This window comes from Spodoptera frugiperda, chromosome 10 (assembly GCF_023101765.2).
Source record: "Spodoptera frugiperda isolate SF20-4 chromosome 10, AGI-APGP_CSIRO_Sfru_2.0, whole genome shotgun sequence".
In the NCBI taxonomy this organism is placed as follows: domain Eukaryota; kingdom Metazoa; phylum Arthropoda; class Insecta; order Lepidoptera; family Noctuidae; genus Spodoptera; species Spodoptera frugiperda.
Window position 1 is genome coordinate 8345946 of NC_064221.1, and position 23805 is coordinate 8369750.

A 23805-nucleotide genomic window follows, 5' to 3' on the forward strand; every position below is an offset into this window, starting at 1 on the left:
CCCTCTATATCACGGTGACCAAAGCAGATCAATTACACTGCAATACTAACTGTAAGTTACTGCAATAAAGTCTCATTTAGATTGTCTGCCGATATCGGTCCTTATTGATGCATTATGATTGGGAACAATTTTAGTTTTGATTTATTGGTATATTTGTGGGTTGCTTGTACCTAAATAAATTGGCTTTAGTTGATGGATTTAATCGGAATAGGGAGAGAGACTATAATGCTCGAACTTTCTAGAAAGGTATGCTAATCTAGGGAAACACGTGTCCTGATATAGGGCTGTCAGTGAGATGGATACAGACTTTTCGTTGACTAAAAATCACGGTTTACTAATGGAGAAAAACTGTACTAGTTTCGAATCACAGAAGAACTCTTTATCATAAGCAGCGCGCGTAGTTTGATTTAATAAGGTTATTTAGTCTGTCTGTCTATTATTATAAAAATATAGACTTCATTTTCGAAAATAAAAGTATCGTACCTACCTCCATCAGCATCCGTACATCAGCTACCTGCCAATAAAGTAGTAATGATAGTCCAGTCATAATCGGTCCAGCCATTTCAAAGCTTAGCCGGATCAAACAGACAGACAGACAGACAAGAATTGTAAAAACTGTTCTTTTAGTATATATTTTCGTATGTATTTTCATATTCATATGCATGTAGTCAATGTCAATTCATAAATTTTACAAACAGACACTTCAATTTTATTTATTAGTCTAGCTATCTTTATCTTCCTGAATTGCGGAATACCTAGCGGATTTACCGGGGCTCCGACTCGAAAAGTAGGAGAAGGAACGGGGTGGTTTTTAGTCAGTAAGAGTCTGACACTCCCTCTCGTCTCGCCCAAGGTGGGAGAAGCCATTGGATGATTTTCCCCCATTAAAAAAAAACTTTATTATGTAGAATCACCGTGCAGGTGACCCTATAAGACTACAACTATTACAAGCATCTAATGTAACGGTACTAAGACCTAATCTACTACACGTATTGTTAATCTCGTTCCAAATAATGTGAATAGAATACGAAGAAAATGGCCGATGCAATTACCGCGGGGAAGTTAATTTATTCGTCGAATCAATCAGTTATTTGGGTCGCCTCACATTCCAGGAACTATGTCCTCTTGATGGTAATTAGAGGAAATTAGAAGACGCGGGGATAGCTCACATTCTTGTCACATTAGTTTCCGAATGTCTACTTATATTGAAATGGTGTTTTGAAATTTTTCTGCTTTTTTAGAGCATTTCTTTGAGTCGTGAGAATCCTTGGTACCCTTAGTATGAGTTTGCTTTACGTTTAACGAGAGCGCGTTCGGTACTCGTACCCTTAGTACGAGTTTGATGTTAAACGAAATCGAAACGAGACCGCGTTCGGCGCTCTGATTAGCCAGCTCCAATGAACCAACCAATCAGAGCACCAAACACCGTCTTGTTTCGTTTTCGTTCTACGTAAATCAAATTCGTACTAAGGGCATTGAATGCAGATCCACGCGAGACACAATGTGTTTTCAATTCTGTCTTATATACCGGTATACGATAAGTTAAATAGTCGAATTTATTTCGTAATTCTAATGCAAAAAAAGGAATGTCAATTTCTACTAACCAGACTAGACTATCTCCATGAGTCTATGCGTCATCTGAACACTTGTTTAGGTCGATGTCAGAATCCTAACTAGAAATGGCACGACGATAACACTATCTCCCCAATTCCTAACACATGACTAAACTGTTTGACCTGAAAATCTAATTGATATAATATCTACTTTTAATTAAATTCAAAGCATGTATGCTAAATTAGCCTTGAAAAGAATAGTTGAAAAATTGAAAGACCCCATAATTCTTTACTCGATCCGGGAATCGAATCTGGAGCTGCGGACAACGTAAATAGGTGCTCAAAGCAGGAGAAGGAACGGGGTGGTTTTTAGTCAGTGAGCCTCACCCAAAGCGGGAGACATCATTAGATGATTATACCCCCTCAAAAAAACGATCCGGGAATCGACTCCGAGTCCTTTTGTTCGCTAGTTGCACTTGTAGCCTCATAAGAAAGTTCAACAATAAGAGTACTTCAATTCATTTTTGATCAAAATATTTAAAAAATTACTTATGCAACCTCCATAATCGTCAACTTCCTTATCTGTAGAAGAAGAAAAAAACGATAGTTCTATTTTTAAAAATAACATATTAGACCGCGTAAAACCACAGTTTTAGCTGAAGTTTGGCGGGTAATTATCATGTGTGTGTTAAACAGTATGCAAGTAGAGTTGCGTCATAGTCCATGGTCAGGTATGGTTCAAGTCATCGTCATTCTTACGTTTTTGAACCTGTGCCCTTAGTACGAGTTTGCTTTACTCTTTTCGCGCTCTGGTTTCGATTACTTTAAACGCGTAGTAAGAGCACTGTAGTGGTGAACCTTTACGTAGTGTTTTTGAGGTGCTGTGTGCCATCAAAATAATTAATATTTTTTTGATAGTTCGTTAAGCAAAGTTCTTGCTGAACTGGTGTCAGTTTTGTAATTCTTATTTGTTTTATTCATATTTGAAAATAGCGACAGGTTTTGTGATCCATGACATGCCCAAAATCTGCTGCGTACCAATGGTTCGTCATCCCTGCTTTAGTGTATAGGAGGCCCATAATCCGGTTCTAAAACAAAGAAGTTTTAAAACGAAAAGAGAATTGATTTCGTCAAACGACAACATGTTTAAAATAACCGCAGTATTATGTCAGTCTATTGTATTTTTATTTAAGCATCCTTAAGCCTCGAGTGGCCTACTTGCGTATATAAGATAATCTTTACAAAAACAATGGATCTTAATACCTTTGGACGGTGGACCATGGCCTATATCTATCCATGATTTATGGAAGGTCTTATATTTTGTAAAGGTTTCGTAATATTTGAGTTTAGTTGTAAATGTGGAACAATAAGGACTTGTTTCACAATGTCTGGATAGCCGCTATGTATCAGATAACTTTGAATTAAGTACGTAATTTGTATGCACTATCTGTCACATAGGTTTATCGGCCACTTACGTGATGGTGGTAAAACAGGCGCTAAGAGTACAGTTTTATCCTAGAGTATGGAATACAACATATTCAATTGTACTTTTTTAAATGATCGAAGATTTCCTCTAGTTTTGTGAGTGCATGGAAACCCGGAGACCGTGGAAGCGTTGACGAGTTCCGTAGCAGACGAGTTCCGTAAAGATGTTAACTGACAGATTTGCGGTTCCTTTCATTACGAGTCAGCCACCTTCTATTATGATTAAAAGCTACACATAAAACCCAATTCCAGACACCATACTATTGACAATAAGATTTTCAGAAATGAAATGAGTAACGCTATAACAGACCATATTCAAACATAGAACCTCATTTTGAGTCATCACGCTTATGACTAGTTATGACTACTGGACCCAAAACCTAACAAGGCATGCATCAAAAACAAAATACCATCGTCCCTTCACATTATGCTAATATAAACTTGAGATATTCACAGAACAAACTTAAATACGCACTTCAATTTCAACGCCTCCCATCAAATTTGTTCGCATCCACTATATTAGAGACTGCATGAATAAAGTTGTCGGAGTTTCGGATCGTAAATTGTATAGAAATCGACAATACATAAGTGGACGAGTGATTTATATTGTGTTTGTTAAAGCTTTGTTGGGAATTGAGACAAGGGCAATGCATATAGTGTGTATTATGTAATAAATAATAAATGTATGGGCTACTGTACATGCTTATCATTCAGAGATTTTGTGAAATGTCCAGAATGTTGGGCGAAGTAATTCATTAAATTATAGGTATTATCAGTCAGAATAGCTAGCTAAAGTAAAGTATAGGAATAAATCCTTAACAGATTTATTCAATTTTCAGTGCATATGGTTACTAATATCTAATTATTCAGTTTAGTGAAAGTAAAGAAACTACAAAATCTTTTGTTTAGGCTGGACAAAATATTTAATATGATGATGAGTAATTTTCATTGTAATGGACGTTACATCTTGTAGATTATTTTAAAATTTTAGGCACATATTTTTTTTTATTTTGTTACGTAAACAACTTTTCGATGATATATTGATTCGAAATATCGCGTAACGACACTCCTAGCTACATTTTATACGCAGAAATGACGAACTTGCTCCCACTTATAAACTTTTGATACATTTTATCTAAGTTATGTTTTGTTATAGACAAGATAAAAAAATACAAAGAACAAACAAGATAACAAATACGTATTACACAAACAAGATAAAATATGCATATCGGCGGTTAAAAGGAAATAGGGTATAAGCGACAAAAAATGAAATGTTCAGGAGAGCCGTTTAAACTCGTCAGTCGTCGAAAGAATATTAGGAACATGTTTTTTTTTGCTAGGGTATAAACGCAAAAATGTCATCGTAGAGCCATGAGAGTAAGCGCATTCGAAAGAGCGGAAAAATTTACGTAGGATAGCATAATAAACTCATTTTTGATCAAAATGTCGCTTCTACCCTATCCTTTTAACCGTCGATATTTTTTCTTTACCTAACTGACGGACTAAGTAGATTTTGAATTTTCATACCCCGTCATCATCCTTATAAATGCAGGGCCATCATGCTAAGGGAAAAATGCTTATTAATTAGTGAGATTTCAGATTGACTGGTTGGATAGATTCATCAGTAACATGTCCACGCTAATTCTAATAGAAATCCCACTAACATCGTAAATCTATGTTTGTTTGTTTGTTGCACAATAACTACGGAACTGCTTGACAGTTATTGATGGATTTTGGCACGAATTTATTGTGTTGTTGAATTTCAAAGTTTCGATGTTGAAATTGTCCATTTCATTCATTAATTTTGACGTTAAAAATAACGTATGAAAGACAATGCTTCTGTGCAAGCTTTTGTTTTTTTAACTAGAAAACTACAAAATTGTGTTAAAACTGAATTAATTTTAATGCAAATATGAGTACAAAACCTGCTCTTAAAATGAGTCCAAAGCTTCGTATTGCGTCTTTAAAGATACTATGAAAATAAAACATAAAACATTTACTTGTTTAAAAACATCTGTGTTTACATAATTATATTACTATCCCAGACAGACGGAATAAATGAGACCAAAATTATACAATTATAATGTCAATAAAAATACTGTGTCACACATGTAACATAGGTACTACCGTACTCACAGACATTTAATGATTAGATACAACATAAACTATTCCTTAGTAACGCCTCTATTCCGAAAACAATTGCTAAAGACTCATGAAATGTCTCTGAGTACGGCGGTTAGAGAATAATTTTTCATACAGCAATTTTTACATTATTTATTCTTTAGTCAATTTTTAATTCTGTTACATTGATATAAAGTGGAAAATCTAATTAAGAAAACAAAATACGGTAAGGTTGAAGAGCTGATTGGTCGTTTTTCAATTCTATTAGGTTGACATAAAGTTGAAAATGTTTTAATAAAAGATACTGTATGTTGTTTGTACTAAATAAGACCAAATAATTTGAACTAATTCTCACGGCCATATTGTATTTTTTGACGTTTATAATGGCCAGTATTAAATTTATTGTTCCTAAATTGCGTTGTTCTTTTTTTTTAAACAAATATTAGTTACAGTAGAAATATATTGCCTACTAACTTTTGCCAATGGCTTATCCCGCGTTTATATTTGGCCTATGTGTTACCAAACTATAATTTACGCCTGTTCCAAATTTCATCTCCATCCTTTTAGCCGCTTTCTCTGTCCCTATGTCCCTTTGTATGCTTAAATCTTTAAAATTACGCAACGGATTTTGATGCGGTTTTTTTTAATAGATGGAGTGAGCATAATGTATCACCATTGCATCCATACGAAGCGGGGCGGGTCATTAGTTTATAATATTAGTAAGAAGTACGATTGGGTATCATAATATAAGTGCCTACCTATATTTTCTGTAACATCTATGTCATGTACCACATTTGAGCAAATAAATAAATTGAATTAGTTTGAATACCTACCTTTGTAAGTTCTGTGACTTTAGCCTCGACTACAGATCTATGTATAGACTGCAAAAGTTCAAGTGTTTGCAAAGGTACGGCTCAACCGTGTCTATGTTATTTCTATAAGCAATGGAAATAGCCCAAGTGACATTTAAGTTCACTTAGAAATTACCTGGTACGTTCCTTGTATTATAAGTCGATGTTTAAATTATAGTATGAATCGCTGATGGCTTTTCTATACAAGTTTATTTTAAATTGATTCCTAACCGGACTGTGTTCAATTTCAATAACTTTTTACTGGAAGTCAACTAAGTATAAAGGGACTATACCTTTCGTAAATACAGGCACAGGATAATGGTGCTGATAAACCTGGACTGCGAACCAAGCGGGAAGAATGTTGCAAACCCTAGTACGTTATGTAGAAGAAGACCATAGTCCATCTTTGGGCTGTGAGTATATTTTTCTTCTTACTCACAGCTCAATGTATTCTCGATAGAAAAAAACACATTAATTTAAATCTCTATATATAAAAATCAATTGCTGTTTGTTAGTTTCGCTAAAACTCGAGAACGGCCGAATCGATTTGGCTAATTTTGTTCTTTAATTATTTGCGATATTCCAGGGCAGGTGTGAAAAATGTGTAAAAACGTTTGTGGCAACACGTAGTTTGCTGAATAAACTAGTTCTAAATAAAGATAATACATTTGAAGATAGACAAACATTAAACGTAAACAAACGCTCACTCAGTAAAGGCCCAACAGATGTTTTACTGAAAAGTAACTCTAGATCCTCAATAAATTGTAGTCAAGTTTAATGGTTCGAGTAACACAAACAAATGAATACATTTACTGTGATACACTCGCAATTTATAAACCATAAAGTTGCAAGGCAAAGAGTAAAGAAGATATACAGATGTGTCACTTTTCTGTTATGAAATTTTGGTTATAGCTGAGTCATTAATAGACAGATGTCAAAGGAATGTGACTATCCCGCACAACTTGCTTTGGTGTGAACGAGAGATCTGACAAAAATGACTTATGATGACGGTTCACACGTTTGTAATGGTCAAACTATAGTCTTAACAACCTGTGGGAGGGTTTGCTATTACAGATATAATTTTGACACTCACTCACTCACACAACGAAACACAACGCAAGCTTTGTTTCACGTCGATTCTCTGTGAGGCCGTGGTATCAGTCCGATCGAGCCAGCCCATTCATGCCGAAGCATGGCTCTCCCGCACTTAAAATCCGTTAAGATCTGCTAAAATACGATATTCCAAACAAAAAATGTAATATAAATGTATGTATCTCAATGACCCAAATGATTATTTCTATCGCATCTACTATGTTTATAATCTATCTCAACAGTGTATTAGTCATTTACTATTCTTTCTTCATTACTGCGGCTATTAAAGTCTTTACAATTTATGTCGTGTCGCACGTGTTTTACAGTTTACTAACAAATTGTCGAGTCTGCGTAAATTATTCTTTGGATCACAGAGTACGTTGACCCATTTCTCACAAATGTTCTTGATAACGATTCCTAATGGGTTTTGAGTTTTTCTTTATGAATTCTAGCACTCTTTTTGATTTTTTTTTTAGGTCATTCACCTCTTGAGCCTATCGTTAGTATCGTTGAAATAATAACAATAAATACAGAGATAATAAAATTTTAATGTTATGACTAGGATTTGCAAGCGTAAGCATTTTTTATTTTTGTTCTATTCCGACTTCGCTTGTTTATACATATTTTGTTATTGGTAAGACTAGTCTTTAAATTCTATTATTTGCAAGGAAATGGGATTCTACTTTAAAACTATCTTTATCTTCATTATATCAGTATCGAGACAATTTTCTAAGTCTTCTTAATTCTTACATACATATACAATAAGTATCAAATCATCAGGTATCAGAGTGATTGAAAACATATATTTTTTTCAAAAAAATAACGATGGAGTTTCTTTCTCGTCGCTCTCCATTCGAAACTACTTTGGTACAGGCACGTAGCTTCACAGACAGACAGTTCAAAAGTGCCTAATTCATTGATTAATTAAAATAAATACTTTGACTTTGTAAGCTCTTACTTTATTTTAATTTAAGATGCTAATATGTGTAGAAGTGATCACAGCACAGCACTGAGCGACCAGCTGCAACCTGCGACTGCGACCGCGCAAAGTGTAGCGGGTTCGATTCCCGCACGGAGAAACTCTTTGTGTGATCCACTAATTGTTGTTTCGGGTCTGGGTGTCATGTGTATGTGAAAATGTATGTTTGATTGCAACGTTTTATTTAAATAAAAAGTATGCCAAAGTTTCATTACTTTTTCATCCTTCAAAAATTTCTTTTAAAATATCCTTAACTAAAATTTGTATCTTTTGTTACAGATTACCAATCACGCTTCTGTTCTGTGGGGCAGTGGGGTTAGTGCTCGCGTACTCCGGGCCGGACCTACCGCCCGGCCCGTACTGCGGCCGCACTGGACAGTGCTGCCAAGACAGGCAGGATAGCTGCTCACATAGGATTCTAGGTAAGATTTTTATAACCCAACTATCCTGGCTTCTGGAGCTGCGGACTACCTAACGGGCTTACCGGGGTTCCGGCTCGAAAGCAAGAGTGGGAAAGAGGTGGTTTTTATTCAGTAAGAGTCTGACACTCCTTCTCGCCTCGCCCTGGCGAGAGAAGCCATGGGATGATTTTCCTCCCTTAAAAAAAAACTATCCTGGCTATGTTCATATTTGTATAGCGCTCACTAAATTTGAATTCTGGTTACAGCCTGATCGAATATCATCTTTGCATTCTTAGAAGGTGTTTCATGAAGATTTTCCACCCTAAAGACGCCATCTACTCCTTCTTTCTCTCTCCCTCTTAAGTTTTTTTTAAAACATTGAACCCTACTAGGATTTTCTCGTGTGTCGCGGGTCCATTTACAAACATACAAGTTCACATACACAATACACATGACACCCAGACCCGAAACAACAATTTATGGATCTCACAGTAAAGAGTTTCTGCGTGCGGGAATCGGACCGGCTAGCCGCTTATCCGTAGCGCGGCAGCCAGTTGCCCAGCTACCGCACTAACCGTGCAGTCATATGACCAAATACTCAAACGTCACTAAATTTTAAGACACTCTCAGCTATAGTTCTGTCCCTACAAATTATTTGTAAATGATAGAGATAGCACGAGATTTAAGTACAACTTAAATTGGAGTAGGGTTTCAGTATTCGGGCGTTAGTCACTTTATCCTAACTGCCTCCTCTCTCTTCCAGATAGCAAATGTTACTGCGACCAGTTCTGCAACAGGACACAGGGCCACGACGACTGTTGCCCTGACTACCCTCAGGTCTGTCTTGGAGAAACTCCACCCCCTGAGAAGAATACTATGGGCTGCAGATACGGACGCAACATCTATGTGCCTGGAGACACTGTTAACCAAGACTGCCATGTCTGGTAAGTGATATTTTGTTTTTTATTCTTCATGAGCCACAGACGTGGTTAAGACATTCAGTAACGAGATTGCGAAAAAGAGGATGAAAATAGGTAGTATGAATTGCTATGCGTAAATGAAGAAAAAAAATTTTTCTAATTCTTTTTTTTATGGAAAACGCCGGTAAATGGCGACGGCGATTGCTTACCATCAGGATCACTTGAAACACCAGAGTCGTTACAAGTACATTTTTTGGGGTTAGGAATTTAAGGGTTGTTGGGGAATCGGAGATTGGGAACCTCACTCAGACAACGAAACACAACGCAAGCGATTCTACAAGAAACTTTTTTTGAGTGGTTCCCGTAAAAACATTACTCTCATTTTTCGTGGTTGCTATAAAATACACAATGAAGATAAATATTATTATCTTGAAATAAACAGAAGCCACATAATAAACAAACCATTAAATAAAGCAATTAAAATTCCATCTCATAATAGTCACTTTACTATTTAGCACCCAATAAAATTAGAGAAAAACCTCGAAAACATTAATAAAATAGGCCGCAAAGGGATTTCGAGAAAGTTTTAAACGAAAACGAAATTAATTTTGTCGCCACGAATGTCCAATAAATAATTGACGCCATTATTAAACTCAGAGGCAATAAAATTAACGCATTATTTATTCAAACAAAACAACAATATATATTTTTAGTCTGCAAGTTTACGAAACACTGCCACTAAAGAATTTCTTGCGAATAAAATAATGGGATCTTTAAACTTTGGCCCATTTTCTCGATTCACAAATATCACGATTCGTCGATGATTCATATTTAAAAAAAAAACACCTTCACTTTATTTATTCCCGCCCTCGTCATTTTGACATTTTAATTTTTTCAACAGACTATTAATTTTTGTTAAGCAGGTGTTGCAAGCTTTTTTATGATAATTTAAAGGAGGTTAATTTTATTGTTTTGGTGATTATTGGGTTTTGGTGGGATGTAGTATGGGAGTTTTTACAAATATTTATTTATAAACTAAAATACTATGATTTTTCCTAAGAATGTTATACATATTTAGGTGCTTATGGACTTAATCATTTACGTCAGTATTTTGTAAATATTTTAGTCAATGTCAAGTGAACGATGTTATCTTTGACAAAAATGACAAATGAAATTGTATTTTTCAACTGAAAAACACGCGAATAGATCAAAATAAGATTATATAGAAATAATCTAAAGATCTAAAGAATAGATAATAGGTACAAAAAGGTATTTATTTCAATGAATATTCCGGTTTAACTCTAGAGAGCCAGTTTTATTGAAGTTTTTTCAGTTTAAGCTAACACAATGTACCACATCATGTTTTTAGTGTTACCTATATAAAAAAATGTTGACGAAAACTATCTTCATTTACGGTATAGAAGACCAGTTTAAACAAGTCCTATGAACCATGGGTCGTTTGAATGGTAACAACCAGACCGTTGACCGTGAACCCCGAACAAGTTTGTATTACCGGACAATTGTTGCCAATTCACTGTTCGATCTTGACATCTGATTGAAACGTTATCCACATGACGTCAGCAATCGATTCGAATTCTCCTTTTATTCATATTAGGACCAATTAAGTACGGATTTTTTTTGTTAATATTGAAGCTTAAAAAGGCCAAACTCCTTTTAAGTATTTTTACCTGCCCTTAGTCCGTAATCCAAACTATCCCGGAATAAGGATTGCACTTTGAAATTGACAATTAGAGATCTATATTTTCCACGGACGTTCTCTTTTTGGATTTCAACAGACCCATTTTAATCTATTTTAAATCAATGATTTATTTCTCTTTAATAGTTTGGGATAAAACAATATTCTAGTGTCTTTTTTTAATAATTTATAATTATCTAAGGATTTCTGCCGCCTTAGGTGAGACAAGAGGGTCAGACTCTTACTGACCTGAAAGCCAAACCGTTCCTACTCCTGCTATTTGAGCACGAACCCCTGTCTGGTATCGTCTTTAAACCTAGTATTCTTTAAGATCTGGGATGTTAAAGAAGCTAGTTATAAATAGTTGGACATAAATAAGCTTTATTAATATTAATCAATGTCCCAGTTCTAGTACAGAAAGTTACCCGGCGCTAGGAAAGTGGTAATTCCTTTATGGGCAGTGTCTACGTAATGTAATAATGTGGACACTCGACATTCTAGGTCTAGGGTTCGATCTCCGGGTCACGCAAGATAGTATTGTTTAGGAGATAAGGTAATAGGTGTTAGTGATGGTTGTAGAAGAGTAGGTTGGATAAGAAGTGCAAAAGAGTAGAGAGCGTCTTCAGTATTAATAGTTCAGTAGCCCTAATCCGCGCAGCCAGAGAATGAAACAATCTGCCGGCTTCTATTTTTCCTGACAAATACGACCCAGGTTTTGCTCCATCTTCGGCCACATCTTCGCTTCCCCGCACTGGCAGAAAGGGTTGGTGGCCAAACGAAAACACCTAGACGCCTAAACAAAAAATAAAAATTGTAGGTAATCGGCGTATGAGCGGCGGCGATTGCTTACCATCAGGTGATCCGTCAGCACGTTTACCGGTTTATACCATAAAAAATACGATACGTTGATTGGGCACCAACGAACATCTTATTCAAATCTTTAACTAAGAGAGAAAATCAAAAGTCTAGACGTGAAGCAATAAAACCAGACAATCAATGAATATGTTTTCCATGTAGTTAAAATTCCACAACCACAGCTCATGAAGATACCCCTCAACTCACTAACATCTACAAAACATTTTCAACCTTTCCCATTTGTGAGAAAGTTGAAAATCGTTTAAATTGTTTTGGGTATTTTGAGATGCTGTTTGGATATTTAACAAGGTTTTAGTAAAGTGTGAAACAGGTGTTTACTTTGCTAGTTAGGACATGTTCTGCATATGTATTCGCACCTGTGTTGAGACAACATCTGTTTGTCTTAACGGTAACTACAGGTAATATGAATTAGTACTAGCTTCTGCCAGTGCCAGTGGCTTCGCTCTCTGTCCGGTGAGATAAGTGTCCTGTGTGTTATTTCAGACCTACCACTGTTCCAAATTTCTTCGCGATCCCTTCAGATATTTTGACGTGATTGAGTAACAAACATACGCACAAAAGACAAAATTATAAACACACAAACATTTGTTTTTTTATGGTATAAGTATGGTATATGGTTTGGGGGTTAGGAATTTAAGGGTTGTTGGGGATTCAGAGAGTATGAGGTGGTAATTGGGCCTCCGGTAACCTTACTCACACAACGCAAGCGTTGTTCCACGTCGGTTTTCTACGAGGCCGTAGTATCACTCCGGTCGAGCCGGCCCATTAGTGCCGAGACATAGCTCTCCCACACTTAAATAATACTAGTAAGACCTAAGATTTAAGCTGTTTTAATTCCTAGACAACAATAAATACCTAAACCAATGACGTAGCAAATCTCATTTATTATTAAACAAATCACACGGCACTACATTGTAAACTGAACTCGCTTTGAAGTAGCGGATTACACGGTGCACAGATGCAAGTTATTACAAGTCACAATGCAATTATGAATGTCCGCGTAACTGCAGTCGTGGTAATGAGTCGTTATTTTTAGGTCTGACCCAGGTGTTTCAAGTCTGGCATAGTGCCGACATAGGTGGCATAGGTAGGTATCTAGGTAATAGGTACGGTGCTGTGGTTTTAATAAACGTAACTACCGATGTGGAAATAAATTACCGATACAGTTTGTTAGGATTTTGAATGCTGGAGGTTTCGCTTAAATGGAAGGTATGGTTAAAGCATTAAGAAAACTGTTGAAGGCAAATCCTCCGCAAAGCGTCGTTCACCAGTGACGTAGCGGTGAACGTGTTAAGTAATAAAACGCATTATTAGATTGATTTATTGATTTATCATCATCATAATCATATCAGCAATAAGACGTCCACTGCTGAACATAGTTCGCCCCTAATGACTTCCAGATAGGCCGGTTGCAAGCGACTTGCAACTAGCGGTTAAAAAAATACAACGTCCACCATTTTAAAAGTCCAAATAACTATATCTATTACCAATTTCATAAGAATCTTTAACATTGACCAATTACAAAACCAACCACTTCTTTCGAAAAACGATAAATAGAAAAGAACTAAGAAAAAAAACCGAAAACCCGTAGTCTTTGCAGATGTAGGTACCTACATCCGAATGTATGTCTCATATTGTAGGTAGACCGAAAAATTATGAGTCTCTTAAGCCTTAGCAACCGAGAACAAGGTGAATGACTTTGTATAAAAAAGGTGACTTTGACACCATTGACAGTACCTAAATAAATAAAGCATTAGGTATCTACTTTCCTGATAAGTATATCTGATTAAATGGTTTATCTTTACGGCTGATTTCAGTTTTCTGCAATAAACTTGATAAAATAGACTTTCCCTTTTAATATATAATATCAGATAGATTTTGTGGTTGAATGCAGTTTTTTTTATCAAACACGAGCAGTCGTATCACCTGATGGTAAGCAATCGCCGTCCATGGACACTTGAAACACAAGTGCGTTGCCAGAATTTTGGGAGTTGAAAATGTAAGGGTTATTGGGAAATCAGGGATTGGGAAGGGGTTAATCGGGCCTCCGGTAACCTCACTCACACAACGAAACACAACGCAAGCGTTGTTTCAAGTCGGTTTTCTGTGAGGCCGTAGTATCACTCCGGTCGAGCCAGCCGGTTCGTGCTGAAGCATGGCTCTCCCGCACTTAAGGTCACACACACAAGATGTAACACAAAACTGGAAAAAAATATTAATACCTAATAAATAAAGTATATTAGTCTAGATTTTCTGACGTCAATTCCCATCTGGTTCGAATCGATCTAATACAGAAACAAATAAATGAAACAGTCTGTTTAAAAATTGTGTCAATGTTGTATCAATTCATCACAATATTCTGTCCCGTCTGTGCAACGTATTGTGGAAAAGAAAATAATAAAATAAATAGGTCGAATGTATTGTTATTAATGTTTATATTAACCTTTTTATTTGTGGGGGAAAGTTGTTCGAGAAAATAAATTGGTATACTTTATATTAGGTATGATTGCTTTGTTGTGTACTCATCATACATACATAAGTGCAACAGCCTATAAGTGGCCAACTGGCCACTGTTAATCAAAGGCCTCTGCTCACACAGAGATTTGAGCATTAATCACAGTTTTAACCAGTAAGAGTCTGACACTAATTCTCGCTTTACTCAGGTGGGATGATTTCAATGATTTTTCCACCTCAAAAAATAAGTGAGCAAAATCAATTAGATGACTCATCAATCAGATCACATCATCAAATCAAATAAATGACTAGATAGGTTTACTAAATATTCTGAAGAGCAAAAATTATGCTTATAAATGAAATTTTACCCCAGACTAGAGCCTAACTTGACAATTATTTAACTTAGCAGTTTGAATCACAATAAACTCACTCACAACTTACAGTTCCTAAAATTAGCTCTTCCCCAAAATAGTTACCAAAACATCCAGATAGCTCCCAGGCATCTATGACTATACGGAAGAATGATTCCTAAGTTCACTTGATCCTTACATCTAGGTCTTAGTTTCAAAACCTAAACGCTTGAAGCACTTACATAGTGTTTGTACTGGCGCATATTCACGAGTATTTGTTTCATGCATGTCCGTGTGCATTGTACATTCATATTCGAGTATAAACGGATCAAATCTATATATTAATACGTGATGCAAAAACTTTGGACCGCTTTTTACGAAAATTGCGCGGACGTAGGAGCATAAAATTTGGTACACTTATAGTTTATATGTAGGAGAAGTGAAGAACGCTAATATTTTTCAAAAATAATGCTTATAAAGTACATTAAATCAATAAATAAAACATTACACACACATGCATAGTATCTGATCGTATTTGACAAAACGTCAAAATCTATAGACATTGCGATGATATTCTCACGTCTTATATGAAAAGAGTTTTATAAAAGAGTATTGTTTGAGTTTGAGTTAAATAAAAATTATCCTTGAACGTATGTTAAGTGGTATTGTAAATTAAATCGTATATGGTTGAATTTCGACCACTAGGCGACCACTAGTCTACATAAATATGTGTGGAATTTTGTAATATTAGTTAGTATTTTGTAATAGGATAGGTACTATTGTTTTACTGGTATCATGTAAACTGTTGGGTTTGTTTCTTATTGGGGTAGGTTAGGTTGTTAGATGACGATTTCACGATTTGAAGTAAAAAAAAAGATTAGGTTGTGGTTCTTTAGACTGCCCATAGCTGTCACTACAACAGTGACTTTTTTCGTTCAGGATTGGGAAAAAGTTCCACTGAAAACTAGAGTTAACTTCTCTACAGGATACTTTCTTGGTCTTATTAATACAAGGAGTAAACAGAACGCCAAACACCGAAACAGGTTATGGTAAAAACTAGTCGTATTTTCCAAAAAATAAGGTATTCAATGTTTATATTGTGTAATAATAGTTAAAGTTGTAATCAACTGCTTAAGGCTGATGTTACATGAACAAACTCGTCATCAATTAGTCATCACCTTGGACAAAACATTTGTCATAAAGTATTTTCTAATATTATAGAAGAAGAAATAGTTTTACTCGAAGAGGACTTAAAGTATATACAATTAAGTAAAGTCCTTCATCGGTGCAAGCACTTATAATCTCAATCAATCTTCTTTAAACTTATGCATATAACAAATAATGTTTTATACACACATTGAGTAATTCTTGGATAGTTCTTACTCACACTCATGTCCATCACACATGATACTGACTGTCACAGATATTGCATCAGTAATAAAAAAATGGCTGCATATTTGAATCATTTGTCATATTCCTACAAGTGGTATTGGCAAATTGTCGAGTGTTACTTTTGCCAGACAAAAAAGTATGGCGGAATTTATTGCTAGTTGCTTCGGTCAAAAATTGTAGGCACGGATATGTAGTATTGGGAAGAAATAACTAATAGTATTTATAGTTTTTTTTTCTTTTTAATTTAATATTTAAAAATGTAATAAACAAGTATAAGAAATAAATAAATGATAATACTATTTATAGAAGTTTTTACCTAAACAGTACTTAACACATAGAACGCCGTGGTGGTTACCGGTGACCGACGCGACGTTAGCGGAAGATTTGCCTTCAACAGTCCTTCAACAGTTTTCTATTGGCAGTTAAAGACTTAAAAATGTTTGGATATAATATGTAGGTACTAATAAACATTTAATTTGCTACTTTTCTACTATTTATTTATTCAGATAATCATTTAATGATTTTGCCACTTTAAAAAAAGGTACCTATCATATCATTATCATATCATATCATATCTGCAATCACTACTGAAAATGTGCAAACTGATTAGACAAAAGACGGTCGTATTGAAATATTTGACATTCAACTGGGTGCCAATAAGTACTGATGATAGTTATTGCTTTGGCACGCAATCTAAGGCAACGTGTAGCAATTGTTTTACGTTTTGTATTAACTTTTTAACTGAATACTCATACGATGTAACAGGGTAGATGTATTGTCCATCTTGTAGAATATTTGAAAATATTAGACACGTATTTCTTATTTTCTTACGGAAACAAATACTTTCGAAGATAATTATATCGGTTTGAAATGTCGTGTGATGTTACTTCTAGGTACATTTTATACGTAGAAATAACGTATTTCCTCCCACTCTTAATCTTTGATGCGTTTTGTCTAAAAATTGTTATCTTATATGACAAAACAAAAAAAATACGAGTCTAATATTTTGTCATTACCAAACTAACGGAATTAGATTTTTATTTTTCATATCCCCTCATCATTATATCTTATTCCATATTTAGAGATGCAGTTTTGTATATCGTGCATTTATGAACATGATATCTTTTCTTCTCCATGATAGGGAAAATCTTCAAAACCGCTCAGCTGTTTGGAGTGAAATAGTGGAATTCTAACCTCCATATAACTATCCCGAAGACCAGTAACAGCTTATAAGGAAGCCGAATCCTATAAATTCAACTCCAATTAACGGAACTAACACTATTATTAGAACTTACGCGAACAATACACACACACACACTAACAGTGCCGAAATATCGGAAACTCATCGAAGTGAATAAACATGGTAAATATCGCGTCATAAGTTCTAATACTTAATAGTGTTATTGACCATGTCAGTTTAAAAACTTATAACGGAACTGATATGACTTAACTGCCGAAAAATTAATCATGCAGTATGCATCATTGCAGATTATTCGAAGGAGCATGACGTAACTGGTATCATAATTGTATTATACGAATTGACATCACAAAAAACTCTTTTTCTTAAGAAACAATCGCGTAGTTATTCAAATTTGGAAGCCATTTTAAATGTTATGTCCTTGAGACAAAAACAGTGGGCCATGCATTATGTAAAAGCTTTAATTCCATATCTTTCCCTCTAATATACCGTTCTCTGTCTTCCTTGCATTTAGATCCTGTTTTTCTTAATTCTGGGAAATTTGGGAATGACTTAATGGCTACATTTTCCTTATGTTGGTACTTTAAGATGCAATATTGGAAGATACGTCGACGTAAAGTAAACAAAACTTTATAGCTACCACATAGGTATGATATTTCATTATTGGGATTTTAAGGTTACCTAAAAGTCGTTTTTATTAGTGAAGTAATTCTAAAGACAGGCCAGACTAAAAGGCGTTTCAGTGAAGTAATTACAAACTCAGGCCACAATTACATAGTCCATGATTCAGACTCTTCCCACATTAGGATTTTCTCCTGTGTCATGGGTGCACTCACAAACATACACTTTCACCCGAATCAACAATTTATGTGATCACACAAAGAATTGCTTCGTGCGGGAATCGAACCCGCTAGACGTGCGGCAGCCGGTTGTCCATTGTCTGTTAGCTTAGTAGAGTTTCCTTAAAATTTAAGAAAGGTTGGTAAAAAACGGGCATCGGATTTAAAATGCAAAATCGAAGCCTAATGCCACCTTTTCCTCAAACTGGCTATCTGAGATTCCATATTCAGTAGTCTTACTTGTAAATAGGTACTTGCATATTATGCAGTATTTTTTGTATAAAACTGAATACATGAATGTAGTTTTGGGCAAAACCCACTTGTTTAACAATGGTGACTTTCTGGAAATTCAGTTCGTGACTCAATTTTCAAATAGCATAATGTTTGTTTACCATCAAATGTCCTTTTCGGTACAAGACGTTACGGTTTATTAACATACATTTGGCTCTTGCATATGAAAACAACATTTGTCCGTAACAAAGACGGGTTTCTATCTTGCTTGCGGAAAAACAGAAGTTAGTATTTATTTCGTTTTCCAACTTGATCATTCTCTGCGTAATATTTTTTATTAAAACTCTTCTTTTTCGGAAAGAAGCATAAAATAGCATTTCGGACTAAGGTTGCCTAAGAAAAGCTGATCATAAATAACGGTAGCATAATAATTATAGCCATGACATATATCATATTAATATATACTAGTCAAAACAAAATAAGGGCCACTTGATTATTTTGAAGTCCCACTCAATTTTATAATTTTAAAGCGATCCTAAGTGGCTAATTCTTTTTTGTGGTGTTCACTAAAGTGTTAACAAACACTAATGCGACAATACCACTTGCATCTTTTTTTTAAGTGGGTAGAATGTGTTAGTTTTGTTTAACCACTTGAATTTACCCTATTTTAAGACTTTATTTTTTAACTTTTGAGTCAGTTCAACTTTGGATTGCTTCGTGATTAGACAAACTTTGCTAAGTTTAAGCGTGAATTAACATTTTGAGAGAACAATGCCGAGGATTCGAAGACATATGGACCTGCAGACCACAACTAGAGCCATCACATTGATTCAGGAGGGCCATTCTCAGCGTTCTGTAGCTCTGCAGCTAGGTTTTTCACGACGTGCGATCCAGAATGCTTGGAATCGATTTCAAGAGACTGGGAGTGTCACCAGGAGACGAGGATCAGGCAGGATTCGAGCAACCACATCACAGGAAGATCGTTATATACGCCTAACTGCCCGCAGAGAGCGATTCGTTACCGCTCGCTCCTTACAAAACCGCTTGCGGCAGGCGACGGGTACCCGCGTTAGTGACCAAACCATCAGAAATCGGTTGCATGAAGATCAACAATTCTCTAGGAGGCGCGTAGTACGCAATCCATTGACAAGTGCGCATCGTGCAAACCGATTATCATTCGCAAGGCAGTACCAGCAATGGGACATGAGTGATTGGAGCACGGTATTATTCACAGACGAGTCCAAAGTGAAATTTTTCAGTGATGATCGTCGTATTAGGGTTTGGAGACGAGAAGGTGAGCGATTTTCAGGTGCTTGCATCCATGAAAGTGACAGATTTGGGGGTCCTAATGTAATGGTGTGGGGGGGGATTTCACTTTCTGGTAGAACAGAGCTTGTCATTCTCAATGAAGGCACAGTAACGGCTCAGCGATACATTGAGCAGGTCATAAGACCCTATGTGGTGCTATTCGCACAAAGAATTGGTGCGGAATTCAAATTAATGCACGATAATGCCCGCGCTCATACAGCTAAAGCCACCAGGGAAGCTCTAGACGAAGCTGGTATACAGGTGTTACCGTGGCCCGCCAACAGTCCGGACCTTAATCCAATTGAGCACATGTGGGACTTGTTCAAAAGAAGCGTTCGGAACACAAATCAGCCTGTGCACAACGAAGCACAACTCATTAATGTGCTCAAAACCAGCTGGGAACAAATTCCAGAAGAAACGGTGCGACACCTGGTTGAGAGTATGCCATCCAGACTTCAAGAATGTGTTCAGAAGAGGGGAGGCCATACACGGTATTGATAAAAGTAAAAAAAAAACTAAAAAAAAACTTACTTTTTTAAGAAAACCCTTTTTTGTCATGCATAATTTTAAGAAAAAATGATTATTTTATTAAAAAATTAACATTGACGTTTGTTTTTTATTCCAAACATTAATTTTAAGTTAATTACATTAAAAATTAATCAATTAATTAAATTCAATCATTTTCCCACCCCCAAACTTAATAACTTAATACATTCACAAACATATTTTAATCTTTATAATATAATTTTCACCTGGTTGACAGATCGTATCTATATCAAAGAGAAATAATAATAATACCAGTAGTACTTTGACCGTGAATAACAAAAATAACAAATACAATGTCAATAAAACCGTTTAATCAGATACACGGAAGGCCTTTATAATCGTCATAGTTATCTATAATCGAACGATGAATAAACAATTATTCCTTCCGAATAAAAATGACATAATATCAAACACAAACATATCAATCATAACAAGGTTTATAAAAATATCGATGATTTATCGTAAAAAATTAAATGAGTGTCACATCACTAAAAAAATTTTCGATATGACGATCGAAATTCAAATATTCATGATTGGATTCTTGTGTCAAAAAATAAATTGAGATCAAAGTTAAACCATTGGTGAATCTTTGATCATTTTTGTATTCTAAAGAAATATTGTTATTACCTACTAATAGTGTTTTTATATACGACATGTAAGTGCGATTAGTGAACGTATTTATCTAATAAAAGAGAAAATTTTAGTATTGGGCAATGTAAAAGTGAGAGAAAAAGTTTTGTCGATATTTTTTTATATAGTGCATTATTTAACTAATTTTATAAAAAGTATTGTGTAGTATGAAAGCAAAGCATATTTTGATAACAATTTTACGCCAATAAACCAAAATATTTTTTTTTAGTCCGACAATTCCAATAAACACCAGACAAATTGTAATAACATCATAATCTTCCCACCCATGTTCCCTGTCACTTTAATCACAAAGATTTCAAAGGAAATAAACAAAAGAATTCCACAACTGACGTGACCTTAAATCCGCAAAAACAAAACATCGCGAAAAATATAGGATAACGTTCAAAGAATGTTTGACTGAAGACCTAATATTTACATTTGGAAAAAGATAAACGATAAAACAGACTCATAGGCCTACTAACATTACACTAAATCACTAAATGGACCTCATTAATATACGTTTAGAGACCATTTTCGCCAAATCAAGCATACTTCCTTGACCCAAATTGGTGTGCAAACGAATTTCACTCGAATCAATCATTTGGGACCTATTTATAACTCTGGTGACCTATTTGTATCACTATGTCTACTTTGTTTAATGCACATGCAATGAATTAATCTTTATATAAGAGATGATTGATGGTATAATTGCTTAGTTTTGCGAAGAAAGTTACCGATGGCGTGTTTTGTTGATATAGTTCAAGGTTTTGTTTAGATTTTGCGCATTAATCTATATCTATTTATGGGTTCTGAATGTGGGTGTTCTGATTTTTTTGAGGGGGTAATGCCTTCTCCCGCCTTGGATGAAGCGAGAGTAAGTGTCAGACTCTTACTGACTAAAAACCACCCCGTTTTTCTACTCCTGGTCTTAGAGCCAGAGCCTCGGTAAGCCGCGAGGTAGACCGCAACTCCGGGTCGGGCATCAGTCCTCCTGAGCCCCATCTGTGGTGGCCTGATGGCTCTTTGAATGCGACGAGCCGTAATCGTAGTTATATTAAAGCAAGTTCACGTAAAACTTTTACTTATAAATAGTCTAGGTATTTGACAAACGGAAAAATATCTTGTGATAATATTGCCCTCATGACATACTACAATAAGAATGAAATAAAAATATTATGACGTTAACATTCTGCAAGCCCAAATCTCCTCAACACAAACCCAGATCTTGATCAAATAACATAAACAAATATTTTTTATCTGTTTCCATACGCGACACAGATAAGAGATAAGAATGGCACGCGTGTAACTTCAAATAGTAATATTTAAATTACCTACCACAAGCGCCTACACATACCGGGTTTTTACCGAATTATATTTCGCGAAACTCCTTACAAATTTAACATGTCAAATGTCCATATTGTTTGACATGTATTGTCTAACTGTCAACTTTTATAGAATGCTGGAAATTCATGAATTTTTCAATAGTTTGAAAATGCTGTATGTTTTTATGATCTCAACAATTTTGAAGATTTACAGATTTACACCAAACGTTTATATTTCAACATATTATATGTCAATATTGTGTGACATGCATTGTCTACCTGTCAACGTTTATAGAATGAGGGAAAAATTTTGCTTTTAGAATCTCAACTTCAATAATTCACATCAAACATTTGCATTCCGGGAAAATTCTCAAAAAAGTTACATGTTAAATGTCAATATTGTGTGACACTCACGGTCTATTTGTCACATTTTACAGGATTTGGAATCTATTTACTTTTATTTACAAACTATTTTGGTTTTGGAATCTTAACAATTCATCCATCCATAATTCAAAAATACATGTCAGATATCTGTATTTTGTGACACTCATGGTCTATCTGTCAAATTTCATAGAATGATGAAAAAATATTTCTAAACTCTAACTCAAACTATTTTACTTTAAGAATCTCAATACATTCAATAATTCACGACAAACGAGACAGTTGGCAGTACAAACAATAAAACCAGTCAAAGGGCAGTTAGCAGTTAATAAAATACATCGTAAATCAAAACTCTATTTTGTAATTTAAAATAATTGGAAAGATTAACAAGCTGATTACGTAAGTGATATAGGAAAATAAACGTTTGCTTTTTATTTATATATATAAGTGTGGGAGAGCCATGCTTCGGCACGAATGGGCCGGCTCGACCGGAGTGATACCACGGCCTCACAGAAAACCGACGTGAAACAACGCTTGCGTTGTGTTTCATTGTGTGTGTGAGGTTACCGGAGACCCAATTGTCCCCTTCCCAATCCCCGATTCCCGAACAACAACCCTTAAATTCCTAACCCCCAAAAAGTCGGCAACGCACTTGTAATGCCTCTGGTGTTTCAAGTGTCCATGGGCGGCGGTGATTGCTTATCATCAGGTGATACGTCTGCTCGTTTACTGGCGTGTTTCATAAAAAAATATGGGCAAATTCACGTCACTAGTTTATGTTTTGTAGCATCAATCTAGTTATGATACAATGTTTTGTAGAACATGCTTATCTCATCAAGGTTATTAGTTACAAAATATTTGTTTCAAAGTAAGCCAACTGTTAAAACAAAGACTATTTTTCGGTATCCTCCGTGCGACTAAACCTTGAATTCATGTTATTCAGAATAATTAACGCTGACATTCAATTAGATTAATCGCAATCAATTAATAAAAAAACTACTTCGTATTCAAAAAAACATGAATAAAAATCAAAACAAAAAATGTATTGTGATTTATCGATATGTTTAACCTTGAGCGATCACATCACTATACGAAAGTGACAGTGACATTTAGTCGCCGTCGCGTCGCCGTAGTTCGTCACTCGTCAGAATTGTCCATGTATTGCGCAACACTAATTGAC

General features: G+C 35.3%; 1 protein-coding gene across 1 annotated transcript in view; it reads left to right on the plus strand.

Annotated features, from left to right (window-relative positions):
* The window catches only part of LOC118277207 (uncharacterized peptidase C1-like protein F26E4.3), a 72480-nt gene that overhangs the window by 13414 nt on the left and 35261 nt on the right, over nucleotides 1-23805 (plus strand). Inside the window, exons 2-3 of the mRNA XM_050696549.1 lie at nucleotides 8361-8503; nucleotides 9246-9426. Coding sequence (XP_050552506.1) covers nucleotides 8361-8503; nucleotides 9246-9426 — 324 coding nt within the window. The remainder of the gene's footprint in view (nucleotides 1-8360; nucleotides 8504-9245; nucleotides 9427-23805) is intronic.